The 26,446-nt window shown below is 51.8% G+C and overlaps 1 protein-coding gene across 2 annotated transcripts; it reads right to left on the bottom strand.

Moving 5' to 3' along the window:
* LOC139419177 (N(6)-adenosine-methyltransferase non-catalytic subunit METTL14) lies at positions 1-25,522 on the bottom strand. 2 transcript variants are annotated; one of them, XM_071169174.1, is made up of 12 exons: positions 25,332-25,522; positions 16,264-16,352; positions 15,939-16,026; positions 14,261-14,338; positions 13,393-13,480; positions 12,849-12,939; positions 10,615-10,756; positions 8,860-8,952; positions 6,566-6,682; positions 5,831-6,041; positions 1,285-1,377; positions 1-468 (listed from the first exon to the last, which is right to left on the bottom strand). In XM_071169174.1, the coding sequence occupies exons 1-12, from the start codon at positions 25,395-25,397 to the stop codon at positions 257-259; spliced, it is 1,368 nt and encodes a 455-aa protein (XP_071025275.1). In that variant the 5' UTR covers positions 25,398-25,522; the 3' UTR covers positions 1-256. The 2 variants fall into 2 exon arrangements, with proteins under 2 accessions (XP_071025275.1, XP_071025276.1); XM_071169175.1 differs by lacking the exon at positions 16,264-16,352 and having other exon boundaries at positions 2-468; positions 25,332-25,487.
* Positions 25,523-26,446: the final 924 nt, after the last annotated feature.

Raw genomic sequence — 26,446 nt, 5'->3', positions numbered from 1 at the left:
GTGAGAGGGTGGTGGTGTGTGTGTGTGTGTGTGTGTGTGTGTGAGAGGTTGGTGGTGTGTGTGAGAGAGGTTGGTGGTGTGTGTGTGTGTGTGTGTGTGAGAGAGAGACTGGAGAGGTGTGTAAATCCCCTCGTGGATTTAAAAGGACCGGACAGGTGCACCAACCAATCACGAGGAGAGAAGGAGTGGACACTTCTGGACGAGGGTACAGAATATGAGTGTCCGACCACCTCTCAGTATAATCTGTCTGCCCGTCCTAGCGAGGTGGGAACCCGCGGTGTGGACCCCCCCGCCCTCTGAACCCTCCCCTGTCCCCTCTAAAGGACCTGTTCCTCTCCCGGCCCCTGTCCCCCCCCCGGCCGGCATTAGGACCCCCCCGCCCTCCACGGGATGACCCCCCTCCACGGTCTGACTTCAGCTTGGAGGGAGGTGACTTGGGTCGCAGACGTTCTATCTCCTCCGTACAGCCTGGAGGACACATCAAGAGGAGAGAATAGAGGGATTAGACCAGAGAAGAAGAGATGGAGGAGAGAACAGAGGGATTAGACCAGAGAAGAAGAGATGGAGGAGAGAACAGAGGGATTAGACCAGAGAAGAAGAGATGGAGGAGAGAACAGAGGGATTAGACCAGAGAAGAAGAGATGGAGGAGAGAGAGAGGAGAGAGAGAAGAGATGGAGGAGAGGGAGAGGAGAGCGATGAGATGGAGGAGAGAGAGGAGAGGGAGAGAGAAGAGATGGAGGAGAGGAGAGAGATGAAGGAGAGGGAGAGGAGAGAGAGAGATGAGATGGAAGAGAGGAGAGAGAGATGGAGGAGAGGGAGAAGAGAGATGAGATGGAGGAGAGAGAGGAGATGTAGGAGAGGGAGAGAGAGAAGAGATGGAGGAGAGGAGAGAGATGAAGGAGAGGGAGAGGAGAGAGAGAGATGAGATGGAAGAGAGGAGAGAGAGAAGAGAGATGAGATGGAGGAGAGAGAGGAGATGGAGGAGAGAGATGGAGGAGAGAGAAGAGATGAAGGAGAGGGAGAGAGAGAAGAGATGGAGGAGAGGAGAGAGATGAAGGAGAGGGAGAGGGGAGAGATGAGATGGAAGAGAGGAGAGAGAGATGTGGGAGAGGGAGAAGAGAGATGAAGGAGAGGGAGAGGAGAGAGAGATAAGAGATGGAGGAGAGATTAGATGGAGGAAGAGATGAGAAGAGATGGAGGAGAGGAGAGAGAGAACAGACAAGACAGATTGAGGTGTGTGTGTGTGTGTGTGTGTGTGTGTGTGTGTGTGATTAAGGACCTACCTGAGAGGTGAGACTGTGTGATTGAGAAGTGGGAGGAGTAAGACTCTGAGTTGAAGTTACTGTTGGTCAGAGTAGGACCTACTGTCAACCACCCTGAGAGAGAGAGAGAGAGAGGAGAAGAGAGATAGAGAGGGGAGGAGATAGGGGAGAGAGGAGAGGAGGGAGAGAGAGGGGGAGAGAGGAGAGGAGGGAGAGAGAGGGGGAGAGAGGAGAGAGAGGGGGAGAGAGGAGAGGAGGGAGAGAGAGGGGGAGAGAGGAGGGAGAGAGGAGAGAGAGACGGAGAGAGAGACAGAGAGAGAGAGAGAGGGGGGGAGAGAGACAGAGAGAGAGAGAGAGAGAGAGAGAGAGAGAGAGAGAGAGAGAGAGAGAGAGAGAGAGAAATACATGTAACCTAAATAAACAACCTGAACAAATCTAAAAGGCTACAATCATCCTCCAGTCCTCTATCTGAATCAGGGCTAATTTTTTTCTCCTCTGAAATCATGGAGGATTCCTGATTTCCTGCCGATTCCCTCTCAATTCAGAGGATTCCTGATTTCCTGCCGATTCAGAGGATTCCTGATTTCCTCTCGATTCAGAGGATTCCTGATTCCCTCTCGATTCAGAGGATTCCTGATTCCCTCTCGATTCAGAGGATTCCTGATTTCCTCTCGATTCAGAGGATTCCTGATTCCCTCTCGATTCAGAGGATTCCTGATTTCCTCTCGATTCCGCGTGTGTGTGATCCAGGAGAGAACGACTCTCCCGTTGAAGACACGCTAGTTCGAAGCCGACCGTGGTACTGCAGGCATTGTTAGCAAGAAAACAGGATCCCCCAATTATAAGTGAATGAAAAAAATGTCAATCTTCATGGTGAAGTAAATAAAATAAAGATTTGAAGACAATCATGACTTCTAACAACACCACGTGTATGTCTTTGCACCGATTACTTTTTAAAATGCACACAGAAGGAGTTGTAATGACATGCTGCAGTACCCCGGTCAGCCTTCAACTAGAGTTAATCAACGAGAGGGGCAGCACTGAGCTAGCCTGCAGTACCCCAGTCAGCCTTCAACTAGAGTTAATCAACGAGAGGGGCAGCACTGAGCTAGCCTGCAGTACCCCGGTCAGCCTTCAACTAGAGTTAATCAACGAGAGGGGGCAGCACTGAGCTAGCCTGCAGTACCCCAGTCAGCCTTCAACTAGAGTTAATCAACGAGAGGGGGCAGCACTGAGCTAGCCTGCAGTACCCCAGTCAGCCTTCAACTAGAGTTAATCAACGAGAGGGGGCAGCACTGAGCTAGCCTGCAGTACCCCAGTCAGCCTTCAACTAGAGTTAATCAACGAGAGGGGGCAGCACTGAGCTAGCCTGCAGTACCCCGGTCAGCCTTCAACTAGAGTTAATCAACGAGAGGGGGCAGCACTGAGCTAGCCTGCAGTACCCCAGTCAGCCTTCAACTAGAGTTAATCAACGAGAGGGGGCAGCACTGAGCTAGCCTGCAGTACCCCGGTCAGCCTTCAACTAGAGTTAATCAACGAGAGGGGGCAGCACTGAGTTAGTCAACGAGAGGGGGCAGCACTGAGCTAGCCTGCAGTACCCCAGTCAGCCTTCAACTAGAGTTAATCAACGAGAGGGGGCAGCACTGAGCTAGCCTGCAGTACCCCGGTCAGCCTTCAACTAGAGTTAGTCAACGAGAGGGGGCAGCACTGAGCTAGTCAATGAGAGGGGGCAGCACTGAGCTAGTCAACGAGAGGGGGCAGCACTGAGCTAGTCAACGAGAGGGGGGCAGCACTGAGCTAGTCAACGAGAGGGGGGCAGCATTGAGCTAGTCAACGAGAGGGGGCAGCAATGAGCTAGTCAACGAGAGGGGGCAGCAATGAGCTAGTCTGCAGTACCCCAGTCAGCCTTCAACTAGAGATAGTCAACGAGAGGGGGCAGCACTGAGCTAGTCAACGAGAGGGGGCAGCACTGAGCTAGTCAACAAGAGGGGGCAGCACTGAGCTAGTCAACGAGAGGGGGCAGCACTGAGCTAGTCAACGAGAGGGGGCAGCACTGAGCTAGCCTGCAGTACCCCGGTCAGCCTTCAACAAGAGTTAGTCAACGAGCGGGGGCAGCACTGAGCTAGTCAATGAGAGGGGGCAGCACTGAGCTAGTCAACGAGAGGGGGCAGCACTGAGCTAGTCAACGAGAGGGGGGCAGCACTGAGCTAGTCAACGAGAGGGGGGCAGCATTGAGCTAGTCAACGAGAGGGGGCAGCAATGAGCTAGTCTGCAGTACCCCAGTCAGCCTTCAACTAGAGATAGTCAACGAGAGGGGGCAGCACTGAGCTAGTCAACGAGAGTGGGCAGCACTGAGCTAGTCAACGAGAGGGGGCAGCACTGAGCTAGCCTGCAGTACCCCAGTCAGCTTTCAACTAGAGTTAGTCAACGAGAGGGGGCAGCACTGAGCTAGTCAACGAGAGGGGGCAGCACTGAGCTAGTCAACAAGAGGGGGCAGCACTGAGCTAGTCAACGAGAGGGGGCAGCACTGAGCTAGTCAACGAGAGGGGGCAGCACTGAGCTAGTCAACGAGAGGGGGCAGCACTGAGCTAGCCTGCAGTACCCCGGTCAGCCTTCAACAAGAGTTAGTCAACGAGCGGGGGCAGCACTGAGCTAGTCAATGAGAGGGGGCAGCACTGAGCTAGTCAACGAGAGGGGGCAGCACTGAGCTAGTCAACGAGAGGGGGGCAGCACTGAGCTAGTCAACGAGAGGGGGGCAGCAATGAGCTAGTCAACGAGAGGGGGCAGCAATGAGCTAGTCTGCAGTACCCCAGTCAGCCTTCAACTAGAGATAGTCAACGAGAGGGGGCAGCACTGAGCTAGTCAACGAGAGTGGGCAGCACTGAGCTAGTCAACGAGAGGGGGCAGCACTGAGCTAGCCTGCAGTACCCCAGTCAGCTTTCAACTAGAGTTAGTCAACGAGAGGGGGCAGCACTGAGCTAGTCAACGAGAGGGGGCAGCACTGAGCTAGTCAACAAGAGGGGGCAGCACTGAGCTAGTCAACGAGAGGGGGCAGCACTGAGCTAGTCAACGAGAGGGGGCAGCACTGAGCTAGCCTGCAGTACCCCGGTCAGCCTTCAACAAGAGTTAGTCAACGAGCGGGGGCAGCACTGAGCTAGTCAACGAGAGGGGGCAGCACTGAGCTAGTCAACGAGAGTGGGCAGCACTGAGCTAGTCAACGAGAGGGGGCAGCACTGAGCTAGTCAACGAGAGGGGGCAGCACTGAGCTAGTCAACGAGAGGGGGCAGCACTGAGCTAGTCAACGAGAGGGGGCAGCACTGAGCTAGTCAACGAGAGTGGGCAGCACTGAGCTAGTCAACGAGAGGGGGCAGCACTGAGCTAGTCAACGAGAGGGGGCAGCACTGAGCTAGTCAACGAGAGGGGGCAGCACTGAGCTAGTCAACGAGAGGGGGCAGCACTGAGCTAGTCAACGAGAGTGGGCAGCACTGAGCTAGTCAACGAGAGGGGGCAGCACTGAGCTAGTCAACGAGAGGGGGCAGCACTGAGCTAGTCAACGAGAGGGGGCAGCACTGAGCTAGTCAACGAGAGGGGGCAGCACTGAGCTAGTCAACGAGAGTGGGCAGCACTGAGCTAGTCAACGAGAGGGGGCAGCACTGAGCTAGTCAACGAGAGAAGGCAGCACTGAGCTAGTCAACGAGATGGGGCAGCACTGAGCTAGTCAACGAGAGGGGGCAGCACTGAGCTAGTCAACGAGAGGGGGCAGCACTGAGCTAGTCAACAAGAGGGGGCAGCACTGAGCTAGTCAACGAGAGGGGGCAGCACTGAGCTAGTCAACGAGAGGGGGCAGCACTGAGCTAGCCTGCAGTACCCCGGTCAGCTTTCAACTAGAGTTAGTCAACGAGAGGGGACAGCACTGAGCTAGCCTGCAGTACCCCGGTCAGCCTTCAACAAGAGTTAGTCAACGAGAGGGGGCAGCACTGAGCTAGTCAACGAGAGGGGGCAGCACTGAGCTAGTCCGCAGCGTCACTTCCTGGAGTGGGTGGAACTGCTCGTGTCTCCATGAGACGCCATCTTATCTGGCTTCAGTGTGCTATTGAGTCTTCACATAGGAATGAATGATGTCACCTGGTCTGATGACCTACCTGGTCTGATGACCTACCTGGTCTGATGACCCACCTGGTCTAATGACCCACATGGTCAAATGACCCACCTGGTCTGTTGACCCACCTGGTCTGATGACCCATCTGGTCTGTTGACCCACCTGGTCTGATGACCCATCTGGTCTGTTGACCCACCTGGTCTGTTGACCCACCTGGTCTGATGCCCCACCTGGTCTGTTGACCCACCTGGTCTGATGCCCCACCTGGTCTGTTGACCCACCTGGTCTGATGACCCACCTGGTCTGTTGACCCACCTGGTCTGTTGACCCACCTGGTCTGTTGACCCACCTGGTCTGATGCCCCACCTGGTCTGTTGACCCACCTGGTCTGATGCCCCACCTGGTCTGTTGACCCACCTGGTCTGATGACCCACCTGGTCTGCTGACCCACCTGGTCTGTTGACCCACCTGGTCTGATGGTAGAGTCTCGACCAAACAGGTGTAGTCTTCGTCTCCCCAGACAGAAGTGTTCTATAATATGAAATATCTCCACCGGTTTCTCCACGTTCCCGATCTCAGGCTCCTCGGTAATAATCAGGTCGATATCCACGTTGGCGTGGATGAAATCCCCATCTGTAGACCTCCGGACTGTTCCCTTAATACCCATTAGACAGTGTTCCTAGGGGGGGGGGGAGAGAGGGAGGGAGGAGAGTGGAGAGGGGGAGGGAGGGAGGAGAGAGGGAGGGAGGAGAGAGGAGAGGGGGAGAGTGGAGAGGGGGAGGGAGGAGAGGGGGAGGGAGGGAGGAGAGAGGGAGGGAGGAGAGAGGAGAGGGGGGAGGGGGAGAGGGAGGGAGGAGAGAGGGAGGGAGGAGAGAGGGAGGGAGGGAGGGAGGGAGGAGAGAGGGAGGGAGGAGAGAGGAGAGGGGGAGAGGGAGGGAGGAGAGAGGGATGGAGGAGAGTGGAGAGGGGGAGAGGGAGGGAGGAGAGAGGGAGGGAGGAGAGTGGAGAGGGGGAGGGAGGAGAGGGGGAGGGAGGGGGAAGGGGGGAAGTAAGAAGGGGAGAAATCATGGTACATTTTTGTAAATTGTGCATGAGACTGTGTGTGTGTTGGTGTCGCTGGTGTGTGTCATGGTGTGTGTGTTGGTGTCGCTGGTGTGTGTGTGTCATGGTGTGTGTGTCATGGTGTGTCATGGTGTGTGTTACCTTGGTTCTCTGAAACACAGCTTTAGGGTCGAGGGTTTTGGTCTTTCCAGGGTTGTTCTTGTTGGTTTTGATCCAACAGATATCCTCACAACGCCTGAAACCCCACTTTCTCAGACACTGTGGAGGAGGGAGAGGGAGGAGGGAGAGGGGGGAGGAGGGAGAGGGGGATAGGAGGGAGAGGAGGAGGGAGGGAGAGAGAAGAGAGAGGGAAGAGAGGAGGCATGGAGGCATGTTTTTAAATGATACCATTCTCCCCAGGTCCAGTCCCTCTCTCTGTGTATAATACCATTCTCCCCAGGTCCCTCTCTCTGTGTATAATACCATTCTCCCCAGGTCCAGTCCCTCTCTCTGTGTATAATACCATTCTCCCCAGGTCCCTCTCTCTGTGTATAATACCATTCTCCCCAGGTCCAGTCCCTCTCTCTGTGTATAATACCATTCTCCTCAGGTCCCTCTCTCTGTGTATAATACCATTCTCCACAGGTCCAGTCCCTCTCTGTGTATAATACCATTCTCCCCAGGTCCCTCTCTCTGTGTATAATACCATTCTCCCCAGGTCCCTCTCTCTGTGTATAATACCATTCTCCCCAGGTCCCTCTCTCTGTGTATAATACCATTCTCCCCAGGTCCAGTCCCTCTCTCTGTGTATAATACCATTCTCCCCAGGTCCCTCTCTCTGTGTATAATACCATTCTCCCCAGGTCCAGTCCCTCTCTCTGTGTATAATACCATTCTCCCCAGGTCCAGTCCCTCTCTGTGTATAATACCATTCTCCCCAGGTCCCTCTCTCTGTGTATAATACCATTCTCCCCAGGTCCAGTCCCTCTCTCTGTGTATAATACCATTCTCCCCAGGTCCCTCTCTCTGTGTATAATACCATTCTCCCCAGGTCCCTCTCTCTGTGTATAATACCATTCTCCACAGGTCCAGTCCCCCTCTCTGTGTATAATACCATTCTCCCCAGGTCCAGTCCCTCTCTCTGTGTATAATACCATTCTCCCCAGGTCCCTCTCTCTGTGTATAATACCATTCTCCCCAGGTCCAGTCCCTCTCTCTGTGTATAATACCATTCTCCCCAGGTCCCTCTCTCTGTGTATAATACCATTCTCCCCAGGTCCCTCTCTCTGTGTATAATACCATTCTCCCCAGGTCCAGTCCCTCTCTCTGTGTATAATACCATTCTCCCCAGGTCCCTCTCTCTGTGTATAATACCATTCTCCCCAGGTCCAGTCCCTCTCTCTGTGTATAATACCATTCTCCCCAGGTCCCTCTCTCTGTGTATAATACCATTCTCCCCAGGTCCCTCTCTCTGTGTATAATACCATTCTCCCCAGGTCCAGGTCCCTCTCTCTGTGTATAATACCATTCTCCCCAGGTCCCTCTCTCTGTGTATAATACCATTCTCCCCAGGTCCAGGTCCCTCTCTCTGTGTATAATTCCATTCTCCCCAGGTCCCTCTCTCTGTGTATAATACCATTCTCCCCAGGTCCCTCTCTGTGTATAATACCATTCTCCCCAGGTCCAGTCCCTCTCTCTGTGTATAATACCATTCTCCCCAGGTCCAGTCCCTCTCTCTGTGTATAATACCATTCTCCCCAGGTCCAGTCCCTCTCTCTGTGTATAATACCATTCTCCCCAGGTCCAGTCCCTCTCTGTGTATAATACCATTCTCCCCAGGTCCAGTCCCTCTCTCTGTGTATAATACCATTCTCCCCAGGTCCAGTCCCTCTCTCTGTGTATAATACCATTCTCCCCAGGTCCAGGTCCCTCTCTCTGTGTATAATACCATTCTCCCCAGGTCCCTCTCTCTATATATAATACCATTCTCCCCAGGTCCAGTCCCTCTCTCTGTGTATAATACCATTCTCCCCAGGTCCCTCTCTCTATATATAATACCATTCTCCCCAGGTCCAGTCCCTCTCTCTGTGTATAATACCATTCTCCCAGGTCCCTCTCTCTGTGTATAATACCATTCTCCCCAGGTCCCTCTCTCTGTGTATAATACCATTCTCCCCAGGTCCCTCTCTCTGTGTATAATACCATTCTCCCCAGGTCCAGTCCCTCTCTCTGTGTATAATACCATTCTCCCCAGGTCCCTCTCTCTGTGTATAATACCATTCTCCCCAGGTCCCTCTCTCTGTGTATAATACCATTCTCCCCAGGTCCCTCTCTCTGTGTATAATACCATTCTCCCCAGGTCCCTCTCTCTGTGTATAATTCCATTCTCCCCAGGTCCAGTCCCTCTCTCTGTGTATAATACCATTCTCCCAGGTCCCTCTCTCTGTGTATAATACCATTCTCCCCAGGTCCAGCCCCTCTCCTGATCCACACCAGAGAAAGACAAAGGAACGCAGGGCTGATATCTCCTCTATCTCCAGCTTCATTATCTAGAGGGAGAGAAGAAGAGGGAGAGAGAGGAGGGGGGGGAGAGAAGGGGGAGGAGAGAAGGAGAAGGGAGGAGAGAAGGAGAAGGGAGGAGAGAAGATGGGGGAGGAGGAGAGAAGAGAGAGAAGGGGGAGAGAAGGGGGGAGAAAGAAGGGGGAGGAGAGAAGAGGGGGAGAGATGAGAGAAATCAACAGAAAGCTTTATTTATTAAACAATGCTTCTATTAAATATCTTCATTATTATAAATTCATCTTCTTTACCCCCCCCCCCCCCCCAGTAACTCACATCCTCCCATAGAACCCCCCCCCCCAGTAACTCACATCCTCCCAGGTCCAGTACCCCCCCCCCCCCCCCCCCCCCACCAGTAACTCACATCGTCCCAGGTCCAGTAGTATCCCCCCCCCCCCCCCCCCCCCAGTAGCTCACATCGTCCCAGGTCCAGTAGTATCCCCCCCCCCCAGTAGCTCACATCGTCCCAGGTCCAGTAGTACCCCCCCCCAGTAACTCACATCGTCCCAGGTCCAGTACCCCCCCCCCCCCCCCCCCAGTAACTCACATCCTCCCAGGTCCAGTAGTACCCCACCCCAGTAACTCACATCGTCCCAGGTCCAGTAGTACCCCCCCCCCCCCCCAGTAACTCACATCGTCCCAGGTCCAGTACCCCCCCCTTGCCCCCAGTAACTCACATCGTCCCAGGTCCAGTACCCCCCCCCCCCCCAGTAACTCACATCGTCCCAGGTCCAGTAGTACCCCCCCCCCCCCCCCCCCCCCAGTAACTCACATCGTCCCATCCCAGGTCCAGTAGTCCCCCCCCAGTAACTCACATCGTCCCAGGTCCAGTAGTACCCCCCCCCCCCCCCCAGTAACTCACATCGTCCCAGGTCCAGTAGTACCCCCCCCCCCCCCAGTAACTCACATCGTCCCAGGTCCAGTAGTACCCCCCCCCCCCCCCCCCAGTAACTCACATCGTCCCAGGTCCAGTAGTACCCCCCCCCCCCCCCAGTAACTCACATCGTCCCAGGTCCAGTAGTACCCCCCCCCCCCCCCCAGTAACTCACATCGTCCCAGGTCCAGTAGTACCCCCCCCCCCAGTAACTCACATCGTCCCAGGTCCAGTAGTACCCCCCCCCCCCCCCAGTAACTCACATCGTCCCAGGTCCAGTAGTACCCCCCCCCCCCCCCCCCAGTAACTCACATCGTCCCAGTTCCAGTAGCGTTCTGTGTGGGGTATTCCTGACTCTCTGTAGTACCCCCCCCCCCCCCCCCCCCCAGTAACTCACATCGTCCCAGTTCCAGTAGCGTTCTGTGTGGGGTATTCCTGACTCTCTGTAGTACCCCCCCCCCCCCCCCCAGTAACTCACATCGTCCCAGGTCCAGTACTACCCCCCCCCCCCCCCAGTAACTCACATCGTCCCAGGTCCAGTAGTACCCCCCCCCCCCCAGTAACTCACATCCTCCCAGGTCCAGTAGTACCCCCCCCCCCCCCCAGTAACTCACATCGTCCCAGGTCCAGTAGTACCCCCCCCCCCCAGTAACTCACATCGTCCCAGGTCCAGTACCCCCCCCCCCCCCCCCCCCCAGTAGCTCACATCGTCCCAGTTCCAGTAGCGTTCTGTGTGGGGTATTCCTGACTCTCTGTAGTACCCCCCCCCCCAGTAACTCACATCGTCCCAGTTCCAGTAGCGTTCTGTGTGGGGTATTCCTGACTCTCTGTAGTACTCCTCTAGCGGGGGCTCCAGCAGGATCACATCAAACTTAGTCTTCAGATCACGCAGGTCAAAGTGCTCTGGGTCGGCCTGCAGATACCTACATTAACACGCGAGTCATTTAGCAGACGGCTCCTATCCAGAGTCACTACAGTAGGGAGTCATTTAGCAGACGGCTCCTATCCAGAGTCACTACAGTAGGGAGTCATTTAACAGACTCTCTTATCCAGAGCCACTACAGTAGGGAGTCATTTAACAGACTCTCCTATCCAGAGTCATTTAACAGACTCTCCTATCCAGAGTCATTTAACAGACTCTCCTATTAGGGAGTCATTTAACAGACTCTCCTATCAGGGAGTCATTTAACAGACTCTCCTATCAGGGAGTCATTTAACAGACTCTCCTATCAGGGAGTCATTTAACAGACTCTCCTATCAGGGAGTCATTTAACAGACTCTCCTATCCATAGTCATTTAACAGACTCTCCTATCAGGGAGTCATTTAACAGACTCTCCTATCAGGGAGTCATTTAACAGACTCTCTTATCCAGAGCCACTACAGTAGGGAGTCATTTAACAGACTCTCCTATCAGGGAGTCATTTAACAGACTCTCCTATCAGGGAGTCATTTAACAGACTCTCCTATCAGGGAGTCATTTAACAGACTCTCCTATCAGGGAGTCATTTAACAGACTCTCTTATCCAGAGCCACTACAGTAGGGAGTCATTTAACAGACTCTCCTATCAGGGAGTCATTTAACAGACTCTCCTATCAGGGAGTCATTAAACAGACTATCTTATCCAGAGACACTACAGTAGGGAATCATTTAGCAGACTCTACTATCCACATACACACACACACACACCACATACACACACACACCACATACACACCACATACACACAAACACACCTCTTACACACCTCTCATGGGGGGATAAATGACTGGGACCTACATGGGGGGGGTTAAATGACTGGGACCTACATGGGGGGGTTAAATGACTGGGACCTACATGGGGGGGGGGGGGGGGGGGGGGGTAAATGACTGGGACCTACATGGGGGGGGGGATAAATGACTGGGACCTACATGGGAGGGTTAAATGACTGAGACCTACATGGGGGGGGGTTAAATGACTGGGACCTACATGGGGGGGGGGTTAAATGACTGGGACCTACATGGGGGGGTTAAATGACTGGGACCTATATGGGGGGGTAAATGACTGGGACCTACATGGAGGGGGGGTTTAAATGACTGGGACCTACATGGGGGGGTAAATGACTGGGACCTACATGGGGGGGGGTTAAATGACTGGGACCTACCTGGGGGGGGGGGGGGGTGGGTGGGTAAATGACTGGGACCTACATGGGGGGGTTAAATGACTGGGACCTACATGGGGGGGTTAAATGACTGGGACCTACATGGGGGGGGGTTAAATGACTGGGACCTACATGGAGGGGGGGTTTAAATGACTGGGACCTACATGGAGGGGGGGTTTAAATGACTGGGACCTACATTGGGGGGTAAATGACTGGGACCTACATGGGGGGGGTTAAATGACTGGGACCTACATGGGGGGGGGGGGTTAAATGACTGGGACCTACCTGGGGGGGGGTTAAATGACTGGGACCTACCTGGGGGGGGGGGGGGTTAAATGACTGGGACCTACATGGGGGGGGGGGGGGGGGGTTAATGGCTGGGACCTACATGGGGGGGGGGGGGGGGGGGGTTAAATGGCTGGGACCTACATGGGGGGGGGGGGGGGGGGTAAATGGCTGGGACCTACATGGGGGGGGTTAAATGGCTGGGACCTACATGGGGGGGGGGGTAAATTGCTGAAACCTACATGGGGGGGTTAATGACTGGGACCTACATGGGGGGGGTTAAATGACTGGGACCTACATGGGGGGGGGGGGGGGGTTAAATGGCTGGGACCTACATGGGGGGGGGGGGGGGGGGTAAATGGCTGGGACCTACATGGGGGGGTTAAATGGCTGGGACCTACATGGGGGGGGGGGGGGTAAATTGCTGAAACCTACATGGGGGGGGTTAATGACTGGGACCTACATGGGGGGGGTTAAATGACTGGGACCTACATGGGGGGGGGGGGGGTTAAATGGCTGGGACCTACATGGGGGGGGGGGGGGGGTAAATGGCTGGGACCTACATGGGGGGGGTTAATGACTGGGACCTACATGGGGGGGGTGTTGGTGGTTGAGATCAGTTCATCCTTCAGTCTGATTAGCTCTCTGAGTTTAGGATACTCTTCAAACCGGTCTGCCAGACCTGAAACACATAGATTACAAACACAGATTACACACACAGACACAGATTACACACACAGACACAAAGATTACACACACACAGACAACACGCACACACAGATTACACACACACACAGATTACACGCACACACAGATTACACACACAGACACAGATCACACACACAGACTACACACAGACACAAAGATTAAACACACACACAGACAACACGCACACACAGATTACACACACAGACACAAAGATTACACACACACAGACAACACGCACACACAGATTACACACAGACACAGATTACACACACACAGACAACACGCACACACAGATTACACACAGATTACACACAGACACAGATTACACACAGACACAAAGATTACACACACACAGACAACACGCACACACAGATTACACACACACACAGATTACACGCACACACAGATTACACACAGAAACACTGACCGACGTCTCTGATGAAGTTCTGTGGTCGGTGTCCGGTGTCGACAAAGTGTTGACAGTAGTCATTATGGGGGTTCAGACTCTGGGTACCCTGATACAGACAGACAGACAGTTAACCTATAACAACAGTGTTGACAGTAGTCATTATGGGGGTTCAGACTCTGGGTACCCTGATACAGACAGACAGACAGTTAACCTATAACAACAGTGTTGACAGTAGTCATTATGGGGGTTCAGACTCTGGGTACCCTGATACAGACAGACAGACAGTTAACCTATAACAACAGTGTTGGCAGTAGTCATTATGGGGGTTCAGACTCTGGGTACCCTGATACAGACAGACAGACAGTTAACCTATAACAACAGTGTTGACAGTAGTCATTATGGGGGTTCAGACTCTGGGTACCCTGATACAGACAGACAGACAGTTAACCTATAACAACAGTGTTGACAGTAGTCATTATGGGGGTTCAGACTCTGGGTACCCTGATACAGACAGACAGACAGACAGTTAACCTATAACAACAGTGTTGACAGTAGTCATTATGGGGGTTCAGACTCTGGGTACCCTGATACAGACAGACAGACAGTTAACCTATAACAACAGTGTTGACAGTAGTCATTATGGGAGTTCAGACTCTGGGTACCCTGATACAGACAGACAGACAGTTAACCTATAACAACAGTGTTGACAGTAGTGATTATGGGAGTTCAGACTCTGGGTACCCTGATACAGACAGACAGACAGTTAACCTATAACAACAGTGTTGACATGTATGTGGTGTGTAGTGAGAGGTGTGTATGTTGTGTGTGTGTGTGTGTGGTGTGTGTGTGTGTGTGTATTTGTGTAAATGTGGTGTGTGTGTGTTACCTTTAGGAAGGTGGTAGAGTCCTTGTAGACCTCTTCATAAGGGTTGCTCTCATCTGGCGGCTGCATCTCCAACTCCTCCTAAACACACACACACACACACACACACACAAACACACACACACACACACACACAGACACACACATGCACGCACGCACGCACACACACACACAACAAACACATACTATGAAACAGATACGTTCCTCTCAGTGATCCAGCCTATCACAGAGACGTTCCTCTCAATGATCCAGTCTATCACAGAGACGTTCCTCTCAGTGATCCAGTCTATCACAGAGACGTTCCTCTCAGTGATCCAGTCTATCACAGAGACGTTCCTCTCAGTGATCCAGCCTATCACAGAGACGTTCCTCTCAGTGATCCAGCCTATCACAGAGACGTTCTTGTCAGTGATCCAGTCTATCACAGAGACGTTCCTCTCAGTGATCCAGCCTATCACAGAGACGTTCCTCTCAGCGATCCAGCCTATCACAGAGACGTTCCTCTGAGTGATCCAGTCTATCACAGAGACGTTCCTCTCAGTGATCCAGTCTATCACAGAGACGTTCCTCTCAGTGATCCAGTCTATTACAGAGACGTTCCTCTCAGTGATCCAGTCTATTACAGAGACGTTCCTCTCAGTGATCCAGTCTATCACAGAGACGTTCCTCTCAGTGACAAAGTCTATCACAGAGACGTTCCTCTCAGTGATCCAGTCTATCACAGAGACGTTCCTCTCAGTGATCCAGTCTATCACAGAGACGTTCCTCTCAGTGATCCAGTCTATCACAGAGACGTTCCTCTCAGTGATCCAGTCTATCACAGAGACGTTCCTCTCAGTGATCCAGTCTATCACAGAGACGTTCCTCTCAGTGATCCAGTCTATCACAGAGACGTTCCTCTCAGTGATCCAGTCTATCACAGAGACGTTCCTCTCAGTGATACAGTCTATAACAGAGACGCTCCTCTCAGTGACCCAGTCTATCACAGAGACGTTCCTCTCAGTGACCCAGTCTATCACAGAGACGTTCCTCTCAGTGATCTAGTCTATCACAGAGACGTTCCTCTCAGTGACCCAGTCTATCACAGAGACGTTCCTCTCAGTGATCCAGTCTATCACAGAGACGTTCCTCTCAGTGATCCAGTCTATCACAGAGACGTTCCTCTCAGTAATCCAGTCTATCACAGAGACGTTCCTCTCAGTAATCCAGTCTATCACAGAGACGTTCCTCTCAGTGACCCAGCCTATCACAGAGACGTTCCTCTCAGTGATCCAGTCTATCACAGAGACGTTCCTCTCAGTGATCCAGTCTATCACAGAGACGTTCCTCTCAGTGATCCAGTCTATCACAGAGACGTTCCTCTCAGTGATACAGTCTATCACAGAGACGTTCTTCTCAGTGACCCAGTCTATCACAGAGACGTTCCTCTCATTGATCCAGTCTATCACAGAGACGTTCCTCTCAGTGATCCAGTCTATAACAGAGACATTCCTCTCAGTAATCCAGTCTATCACAGAGACGTTCCTCTCAGTGACCCAGCCTATCACAGAGACGTTCCTCTCAGTGATCCAGTCTATCACAGAGACGTTCCTCTCAGTGATCCAGTCTATCACAGAGACGTTCCTCTCAGTGATCCAGTCTATAACAGAGACGTTTCTCTCAGTGATGTGTGTGTTCCTACCTTCTGCTCCTCAACGTCCTCCTCTGTGTCCTCTCCCTCCACCTGAGGCTTCCTCTTGGAGCTCGGCCCGGCAGCATCGAACGATGCCCTACACATACACAATTTGTGGAATAGTTAAACCAAGTGATTGGGCTGGGCTGGAACAAAAATGTGCGCACCCCTGGGGTCCCCAAGGAATTGAGAAACACTCAATGATTGCTGGAAGTGTGTGTGTATACCTGTGACAGTAGTCTGTGTGTGTGTATACCTGTGACAGTAGTCTGTGTGTGTGTATACCTGTGACAGTAGTCTGTGTGTGTGTTTGTGTGTGTGTGTGTGTGTGTACCTGTATGTCTCTCTGGTCTCCTCAATCTCCTTCAGTTCGTCTTTGCTGTTCAGAACGGCGCCTATACTGTCAGCACTTTCTGCTCCCAACTAGGGGAGGAACGGACCAGTTAGTTAGGGGAGGAACGGCGCCTATACTGTCCCCACTCTCTGCTCCCAACTAGGGGAGGAACGGACCAGTTAGTTAGGGGAGGAACGGCGCCTATACTGTCCCCACTCTCTGCTCCCAACTAGGGGAGGAACGGACCAGTTAGTTAGGGGAGGAACGGACCAGTTAGTTAGGGGAGGAACGGACAAGTTAGTTAACTAGTAATGTTAGCTAGGACAGAAACAGACAAGTTAGTTAACTAGTAATGTTAGCTAGGACAGGAACGGACAAGTTAGTTAACTAGTAATGTTAGCTAGGACAGGAACGAACAAGTTAGTTAACTAGTAATGTTAGCTAGGACAGGAACGAACAAGTTAGTTAACTAGTAATGTTAGCTAGGACAGAAACTAACAAGTTAGTTAACTAGTAATGTTAGCTAGGACAGGAACGAACAAGTTAGTTAACTAGTAATGTTAGCTAGGACAGGAACGAACAAGTTAGTTAACTAGTAATGTTAGCTGGGACAGGAACGAACAAGTTAGTTAACTAGTAACGTTAGCTAGGACAGGAACGAACAAGTTAGCTTTTAGCTAACATTACTAGTTAACTATCAATCTTTGCTCCCAACTAGGAGAGGACCAGACAAGTTAGTTAGCTAGGACAGGAACGAACAAGTTAGTTAACTAGTAATGTTAGCTAAAAGCTATCACTCTTTGCTCCCAACTAGGAGAGGACCAGACAAGTTAGTTAACTAGTAATGTTAGCTAAAAGCTATCACTCTTTGCTCCCAACTAAGAGAGGACCAGACAAGTTAGTTAACTAGTAAAGTTAGCTAAAAGCTATCACTCTTTGCTCCCAACTAGGAGAGGACCAGACAAGTTAGTTAACTAGTAATGTTAGCTAAAAGCTATCCCTCTTTGCTCCCAACTAGGAGAGGACCAGACAAGTTAGTTAACTAGTAATGTTAGCTAAAAGCTATCACTCTTTGCTCCCAACTAGGAGAGGACCAGACAAGTTAGTTAACTAGTAATGTTAGCTAAAAGCTATCACTCTTTGCTCCCAACTAGGAGAGGACCAGACAAGTTAGTTAACTAGTAATGTTAGCTAAAAGCTATCACTCTTTGCTCCCAACTTGGAGAGGACCAGACAAGTTAGTTAACTAGTAATGTTAGCTAAAAGCTATCACTCTTTGCTCCCAACTAGGAGAGGACCAGACAAGTTAGTTAACTAGTAATGTTAGCTAAAAGCTATCCCTCTTTGCTCCCAACTAGGAGAGGACCAGACACGTTAGTTAACTAGTAATGTTAGCTAAAAGCTATCCCTCTTTGCTCCCAACTAGGAGAGGACCAGACAAGTTAGTTAACTAGTAATGTTAGCTAAAAGCTGTCACTCTTTGCTCCCAACTAGGAGAGGACCAGACAAGTTAGTTAGATACGAAGATTAGCTACAAGCTGAACCAGTATCTGTGCGGAATGTAAAAATAAAACCCTCAGACTAATACTCCCATTCACCAGCTCTGGAAGCGTTATGTCAAAATACATGAGTTGATTCACCAAAATACATGAGTTGATTCACCAAAATACATGAGTTGATTCACCAAAATACATGAGTTGATTCACCAAAATACATGAGTTGATTCACCAAAATATGGAGATTTGCTCTGACCTTTATTTACTCCAGTTATAGCCGGTATGTACCTCCAAAACAGGGCTAAATAAATGAGCTGTAGTAAACTCCCAACCTGCATGGCAGTAATGAGGTAAACATGAGGTGCCAACTAGAATGTATTGAGCTGTAGTAAACTTCCAACCTGCACTGAGATGCAGTGCCTTAGACCACTGCGCCATTTGGGAGCAATCTAAAAAATAATCCTGTTTGGCACCTCATGGAAACAGTGTAATCTGGGCTCCCGAATGGTGCAGTGGTCTAAGACACTGCATCTCAGTGCAAGAGGCATCACTGCAGTACCTGGTTTGAATCCAGGCTGCATCACATCTGGCCGTGATTGGGAGTCCCGTAAGGCGGCATCACATCTGGCCGTGATTGGGAGTCCCGTAGGGCGGCATCACATCTGGCCATGATTGGGAGTCCCGTAGGGCGGCATCACATCTGGCCGTGATTGGGAGTCCCGTAGGGCGGCATCACATCTGGCCGTGATTGGGAGTCCCGTAGGGCGGCATCACATCTGGCCGTGATTGGGAGTCCCGTAAGGCGGCATCACATCTGGCCGTGATTGGGAGTCCCGTAAGGCGGCATCACATCTGGCCGTGATTGGGAGTCCCGTAGGGCGGCATCACATCTGGCCGTGATTGGGAGTCCCGTAGGGCGGCATCACATCTGGCCGTGATTGGGAGTCCCGTAGGGCGGCATCACATCTGGCCGTGATTGGGAGTCCCGTAAGGCGGCATCACATCTGGCCGTGATTGGGAGTCCCGTAGGGCGGCATCACATCTGGCCGTGATTGGGAGTCCCGTAGGGCGGCGCACAATTGGCCGTGATTGGGAGTCCCGTAGGGCGGCGCACAATTGGCCGTGATTGGGAGTCCCGTAGGGCGGCATCACATCTGGCCGTGATTGGGAGTCCCGTAGGGCGGCATCACATCTGGCCGTGATTGGGAGTCCCGTAGGGCGGCGCACAATTGGCCGTGATTGGGAGTCCCGTAGGGCGGCGCACAATTGGCCGTGATTGGGAGTCCCGTAGGGCGGCGCACAATTGGCCGTGATTGGGAGTCCCGTAGGGCGGCGCACAATTGGCCGTGATTGGGAGTCCCGTAGGGCGGCGCACAATTGGCCGTGATTGGGAGTCCCGTAGGGCGGCGCACAATTGGCCGTGATTGGGAGTCCCGTAGGGCGGCGCACAATTGGCCGTGATTGGGAGTCCCGTAGGGCGGCGCGCAATTGGCCGTGATTGGGAGTCCCGTAGGGCGGCATCACATCTGGCCGTGATTGGGAGTCCCGTAGGGCGGCATCACATCTGGCCGTGATTGGGAGTCCCGTAGGGCGGCGCACAATTGGCCGTGATTGGGAGTCCCGTAGGGCGGCGCACAATTGGCCGTGATTGGGAGTCCCGTAGGGCGGCATCACATCTGGCCGTGATTGGGAGTCCCGTAGGGCGGCATCACATCTGGCCGTGATTGGGAGTCCCGTAGGGCGGCGCACAATTGGCCGTGATTGGGAGTCCCGTAGGGCGGCGCACAATTGGCCGTGATTGGGAGTCCCGTAGGGCGGCGCACAATTGGCCGTGATTGGGAGTCCCGTAGGGCGGCGCACAATTGGCCGTGATTGGGAGTCCCGTAGGGCGGCGCACAATTGGCCGTGATTGGGAGTCCCGTAGGGCGGCGCACAATTGGCCGTGATTGGGAGTCCCGTAGGGCGGCGCACAATTGGCCGTGATTGGGAGTCCCGTAGGGCGGCGCACAATTGGCCGTGATTGGGAGTCCCGTAGGGCGGCATCACATCTGGCCGTGATTGGGAGTCCCGTAGGGCGGCATCACATCTGGCCGTGATTGGGAGTCCCGTAGGGCGGCGCACAATTGGCCGTGATTGGGAGTCCCGTAGGGCGGCATCACATCTGGCCGTGATTGGGAGTCCCGTAGGGCGGCATCACATCTGGCCGTGATTGGGAGTCCCGTAGGGCGGCGCGCAATTGGCCGTGATTGGGAGTCCCGTAGGGCGGCGCGCAATTGGCCGTGATTGGGAGTCCCGTAGGGCGGCATCACATCTGGCCGTGATTGGGAGTCCCGTAGGGCGGCATCACATCTGGCCGTGATTGGGAGTCCCGTAGGGCGGCGCGCAATTGGCCGTGATTGGGAGTCCCGTAGGGCGGCGCGCAATTGGCCGTGATTGGGAGTCCCGTAGGGCGGCATCACATCTGGCCGTGATTGGGAGTCCCGTAGGGCGGCATCACATCTGGCCGTGATTGGGAGTCCCGTAGGGCGGCATCACATCTGGCCGTGATTGGGAGTCCCGTAAGGCGGCATCACATCTGGCCGTGATTGGGAGTCCCGTAGGGCGGCATCACATCTGGCCGTGATTGGGAGTCCCGTAGGGCGGCGCACAATTGGCCGTGATTGGGAGTCCCGTAGGGCGGCGCACAATTGGCCGTGATTGGGAGTCCCGTAGGGCGGCATCACATCTGGCCGTGATTGGGAGTCCCGTAGGGCGGCATCACATCTGGCCGTGATTGGGAGTCCCGTAGGGCGGCGCACAATTGGCCGTGATTGGGAGTCCCGTAGGGCGGCGCACAATTGGCCGTGATTGGGAGTCCCGTAGGGCGGCGCACAATTGGCCGTGATTGGGAGTCCCGTAGGGCGGCGCACAATTGGCCGTGATTGGGAGTCCCGTAGGGCGGCGCACAATTGGCCGTGATTGGGAGTCCCGTAGGGCGGCGCACAATTGGCCGTGATTGGGAGTCCCGTAGGGCGGCGCACAATTGGCCGTGATTGGGAGTCCCGTAGGGCGGCGCGCAATTGGCCGTGATTGGGAGTCCCGTAGGGCGGCATCACATCTGGCCGTGATTGGGAGTCCCGTAGGGCGGCATCACATCTGGCCGTGATTGGGAGTCCCGTAGGGCGGCGCACAATTGGCCGTGATTGGGAGTCCCGTAGGGCGGCGCACAATTGGCCGTGATTGGGAGTCCCGTAGGGCGGCATCACATCTGGCCGTGATTGGGAGTCCCGTAGGGCGGCATCACATCTGGCCGTGATTGGGAGTCCCGTAGGGCGGCGCACAATTGGCCGTGATTGGGAGTCCCGTAGGGCGGCGCACAATTGGCCGTGATTGGGAGTCCCGTAGGGCGGCGCACAATTGGCCGTGATTGGGAGTCCCGTAGGGCGGCGCACAATTGGCCGTGATTGGGAGTCCCGTAGGGCGGCGCACAATTGGCCGTGATTGGGAGTCCCGTAGGGCGGCGCACAATTGGCCGTGATTGGGAGTCCCGTAGGGCGGCGCACAATTGGCCGTGATTGGGAGTCCCGTAGGGCGGCGCACAATTGGCCGTGATTGGGAGTCCCGTAGGGCGGCATCACATCTGGCCGTGATTGGGAGTCCCGTAGGGCGGCATCACATCTGGCGGTGATTGGGAGTCCCGTAGGGCGGCGCGCAATTGGCCGTGATTGGGAGTCCCGTAGGGCGGCATCACATCTGGCCGTGATTGGGAGTCCCGTAGGGCGGCATCACATCTGGCCGTGATTGGGAGTCCCGTAGGGCGGCGCGCAATTGGCCGTGATTGGGAGTCCCGTAGGGCGGCGCGCAATTGGCCGTGATTGGGAGTCCCGTAGGGCGGCATCACATCTGGCCGTGATTGGGAGTCCCGTAGGGCGGCATCACATCTGGCCGTGATTGGGAGTCCCGTAGGGCGGCGCGCAATTGGCCGTGATTGGGAGTCCCGTAGGGCGGCGCGCAATTGGCCGTGATTGGGAGTCCCGTAGGGCGGCATCACATCTGGCCGTGATTGGGAGTCCCGTAGGGCGGCATCACATCTGGCCGTGATTGGGAGTCCCGTAGGGCGGCGCGCAATTGGCCATATTGTAAATAAGAATTTGTTCTGACTTATACTTAACAAATAGCATATACGCAACAACTTCAATGATTTTTACTGAGTTACAGTTCATATAAGGATATCAATCAATTGAAATAAATTCCTTAGGCCCTAATCTATGGATGTCACATGACTGGGCAGGGGCACAGCCATGGGTGGGCCTGGGAGGGCATAGGCCCACCCACTGGGGAGCCAGGTCCAGCCAATCAGAATGTTTTTTTTTTCCCACAAAAGGGCTTTATCACAGCCAGAAATACTCCTCAGTTTCATCAGCTGTCCAGGTGGCTGGTCTCAGATGATCCTGCAGGTGAAGAAGCCGGACGTGGAGGTCCTGGGTTGGCATGGTTACACGTGGTCTGCGGTTGTGATGCCGGTTGGACGTATTGCCAAATTCTTTAAAACGACATTGGAGGCGGCTTATTGTAGAGAAATTAACATTAAATTCTCTGGCTACAGCTCTGGTGAACATTCCTGCAGTCAGAATACCAATTGCACACTCCCTCAACTTGAGACATCTGTGGCATTGTGTTGTGACAAAACTGTGCATTTTTGTGGCTTTTTATTGTCCCCAGCTCAAGGTGCACCTGTGTAACAATCATGCTGTTTAATCAAGTTCTTGATATGCCACACCTTTCAGATGGATGGATTCTCTTGGTAAAGGAGAAACGCTCACTAACAGGGATGTTGACAAATTAGAGCACAAAAGTTGAGCGAAATATGCTTTGTGCTTATAGATCATTTCAGGTTATGAAACTTTACATGTTGCATTTCTATTTTTGTTTAGTATACATACACACCGGCATAACGGGAGTAAATGAAGACAGTTGTTCAGCGACACTCCATATTTGGTATGAACAGTTGCAGAGCTGGTTAATAATGGGATTTTGAATCTTTCTGGGCGTTAGAGACGCCTCTAATGCACAGAGATAATGGTTCATCTAGAAGCCATCCGTCTCTTAGCTACAAACATACGTTAGAGACGTCTCTAATGCACAGAGATAATGGTTAATCTAGAAGCCATCCGTCTCTTAGCTACAATCATATGTTAGAGACGCCTCTAATGCACAGAGATAATGGTTCATCTAGAAGCCATCCGTCTCTTAGCTACAATCATATGTTAGAGACGCCTCTAATGCACAGAGATAATGGTTCATCTAGAAGCCATCCGTCTCTTAGCTACAATCATATGTTAGAGACGCCTCTAATGCACAGAGATAATGGTTCATCTAGAAGCCATCCGTCTCTTAGCTACGATCATACGCACAAAATGCTCTGACGTCATAACAGTAACTAATGTCTAGGACGAACAATAGCTAGCTAACGTAACTATTATGAGTTGATAAAAGATACTTGGTCAACTATCATGCGTTGGTTAATTAAATAATATACGTTTAGCTTTTTCCACTCAACTCAATCAAGGTCAATTGGCATCACTCCACTGCCACAAAATAAGCCAAAATAGCTAAATAACAACAATATGTACAGTAACTCCGATTGTTAACTAACAACAAGTTAATAGCTAACTAGAGGCTCACTTTAGACGATGTGCTAGGTAAATGACATGTTAAATCATGCTAATAGCTAACGTCACCTGTTGACCTAATCCTATTCAGTTAAAAACACCGTAGCATAACGTTTACCTGTTGACCTAATCCTATTCAGTTAAAAACACCGTAGCATAACGTTACCTGTTGACCTAATCCTATTCAGTTAAAAACACTGTAGCATAACATTACCTGTTGACCTAATCCTATTCAGTTAAAAACACCGTAGCATAACATTACCTGTTGACCTAATCCTATTCAGTTAAAAACACCGTAGCATAACGTTACCTGTTGACCTAATCCTATTCAGTTAAAAACACCGTAGCATAACATTACCTGTTGACCTAATCCTATTCAGTTAAAAACACCGTAGCATAACATTACCTGTTGACCTAATCCTATTCAGTTAAAAACACCGTAGCATAACATTACCTGTTGACCTAATCCTATTCAGTTAAAAACACCGTAGCATAACGTTACCTGTTGACCTAATCCTATTCAGTTAAAAACACCGTAGCATAACGTTACCTGTTGACCTAATCCTATTCAGTTAAAAACACCGTAGCATAACGTTACCTGTTGACCTAATCCTATTCAGTTAAAAACACCGTAGCATAACGTTACCTGTTGACCTAATCCTATTCAGTTAAAAACACCGTAGCATAACGTTACCTGTTGACCTAATCCTATTCAGTTAAAAACACCGTAGCATAACGTTACCTGTTGACCTAATCCTATTCAGTTAAAAACACCGTAGCATAACATTACCTGTTGACCTAATCCTATTCAGTTAAAAACACCGTAGCATAACATTACCTGTTGACCTAATCCTATTCAGTTAAAAACACCGTAGCATAACGTTACCTGTTGACCTAATCCTATTCAGTTAAAAACACCGTAGCATAACGTTACCTGTTGACCTAATCCTATTCAGTTAAAAACACCGTAGCATAACGTTACCTGTTGACCTAATCCTATTCAGTTAAAAACACCGTAGCATAACATTACCTGTTGACCTAATCCTATTCAGTTAAAAACACCGTAGCATAACGTTACCTGTTGACCTAATCCTATTCAGTTAAAAACACCGTAGCATAACATTACCTGTTGACCTAATCCTATTCAGTTAAAAACACCGTAGCATAACGTTACCTGTTGACCTAATCCTATTCAGTTAAAAACACCGTAGCATAACGTTACCTGTTGACCTAATCCTATTCAGTTAAAAACACCGTAGCATAACGTTCTGTTGACCTAATCCTATTCAGTTAAAAACACCGTAGCATAACATTACCTGTTGACCTAATCTTATTCAGTTAAAAACACCGTAGCATAACGTTACCTGTTTACATTAGCTACAAATGTTAGTCAACTCACAAGGTATGGTAGTTATGTAGCTAGATACATAGATGTCTCTTCCCTCAGGCTAAAGGCTTTAGTGGCCAGCATGTAACCTCCCCTTATCTCACCTCATTCTACTCACATTGTATATAGACTTGTTTTTCTACTGTATTATTGACTGTATGTTTGTTTATGTGTAACTCTGTGTTGTAGTATGTGTCGAACTGCTTTGCTTTATCTTGGTCGGGGTTTCAGTTGTAAATGAGAACCTGTTCTCAACTGGCCGACCTGGTTAAATAAAGGTGTTCTCAACTGGCCAACCTGGTTAAATAAAGGTGTTCTCAACTGGCCGACCTGGTTAAATAAAGGTGTTCTCAACTGGCCAACCTGGTTAAATAAAGGTGTTCTCAACTGGCCGACCTGGTTAAATAAAGGTGTTCTCAACTGGCCGACCTGGTTAAATAAAGGTGGAATAAATCAATAAAATCAAAAACAAGAAGACAACGCATGTTAGCTCCCCAGCTAGTATAACTAGCTTAGCTACAGCTAGCTAGCTACCTGTTGAGCTAGAAGCTGGCGTCGCAGCTTCTGCTTTTCCCGTATCTCCTGTAGGCGACTATTCATTTCTTTATCGGTGATTAGTTTAATAAAGTATTTCGTTAGTTACACAAAAAAAATAGTTTAAAACTTGTTTTTTTCTTGCGGCGGTTTCGGAGGTCGAAAAGCTTTTTTACTCGAAAACAATGAACGTTAGTCGAGTTGTGATGACGTTCATCCGGTTCGAATGCTGCGCATGTGATTTGCGTCACAGTTCGTCGCGTTCCTGTCTTTCTGCTGGTGCAATGGAGTAGATGCGACCACACGGTGGTGATGTTGTATCGCGTTATTCCACCGTGAATAAACTGTGAACAATGATCATCAGAAAGGCCGTTTGTCACCAATTCTCTCTACTTCCACCCAAAGTGTGCTGGAAGAGGGGCGTTAACTTCCTCTAGCTAGCCCATGCCTCTACCAACCTATAGCTTTCAGATGTTGCTGTAGAGAGCAGTGAAGGTGTAGACTTCAGGAGGAAAGAGAGATTATTGTGTTTCAGTAGCAGGGCTGTTCCAGTAGCAGGGTCGTTCCAGTAGCAGGGCTGTTCCAGTAGCAGGGTCGTTCCACCAATTCCAGTAGCAGGGTTGTTCCAGTAGCAGGGCTGTTCCAGTAGCAGGGTCGTTCCACCAATTCCAGTAGCAGGGTCGTTCCAGTAGCAGGGTCGTTCCAGTAGCAGGGTCGTTCCAGTAGCAGGGCCGTTCCAGTAGCAGGGTCGTTCCACCAATTCCAGTAGCAGGGTCGTTCCAGTAGCAGGGTCGTTCCAGTAGCAGGGTCGTTCCAGTAGCAGGGCCATTCCAGTAGCAGGGTTGTTCCAGTAGCAGGGTCTTTCCAGTAGCAGGGTCGTTCCAGTAGCAGGGTCGTTCCAGTAGCAGGGTCGTTCCAGTAGCAGGGTCGTTCCAGTAGCAGGGTTGTTCCAGTAGCAGGGCCGTTCCAGTAGCAGGGTCGTTCCAGTAGCAGGGTCGTTCCAGTAGCAGGGTCGTTCCAGTAGCAGGGTCGTTCCAGTAGCAAGGTTGTTCCAGTAGCAGGGTCGTTCCAGTAGCAGGGTCGTTCCAGTAGCAGGGTCGTTCCAGTAGCAGGGT

The sequence above is a fragment of the Oncorhynchus clarkii genome, chromosome 10, assembly GCF_045791955.1.
Source record: "Oncorhynchus clarkii lewisi isolate Uvic-CL-2024 chromosome 10, UVic_Ocla_1.0, whole genome shotgun sequence".
NCBI lineage: Eukaryota > Metazoa > Chordata > Actinopteri > Salmoniformes > Salmonidae > Oncorhynchus > Oncorhynchus clarkii.
The sequence above is the reverse complement of the archived record's forward strand: the minus strand, read 5'-3'. Positions and strand labels throughout refer to the sequence as shown.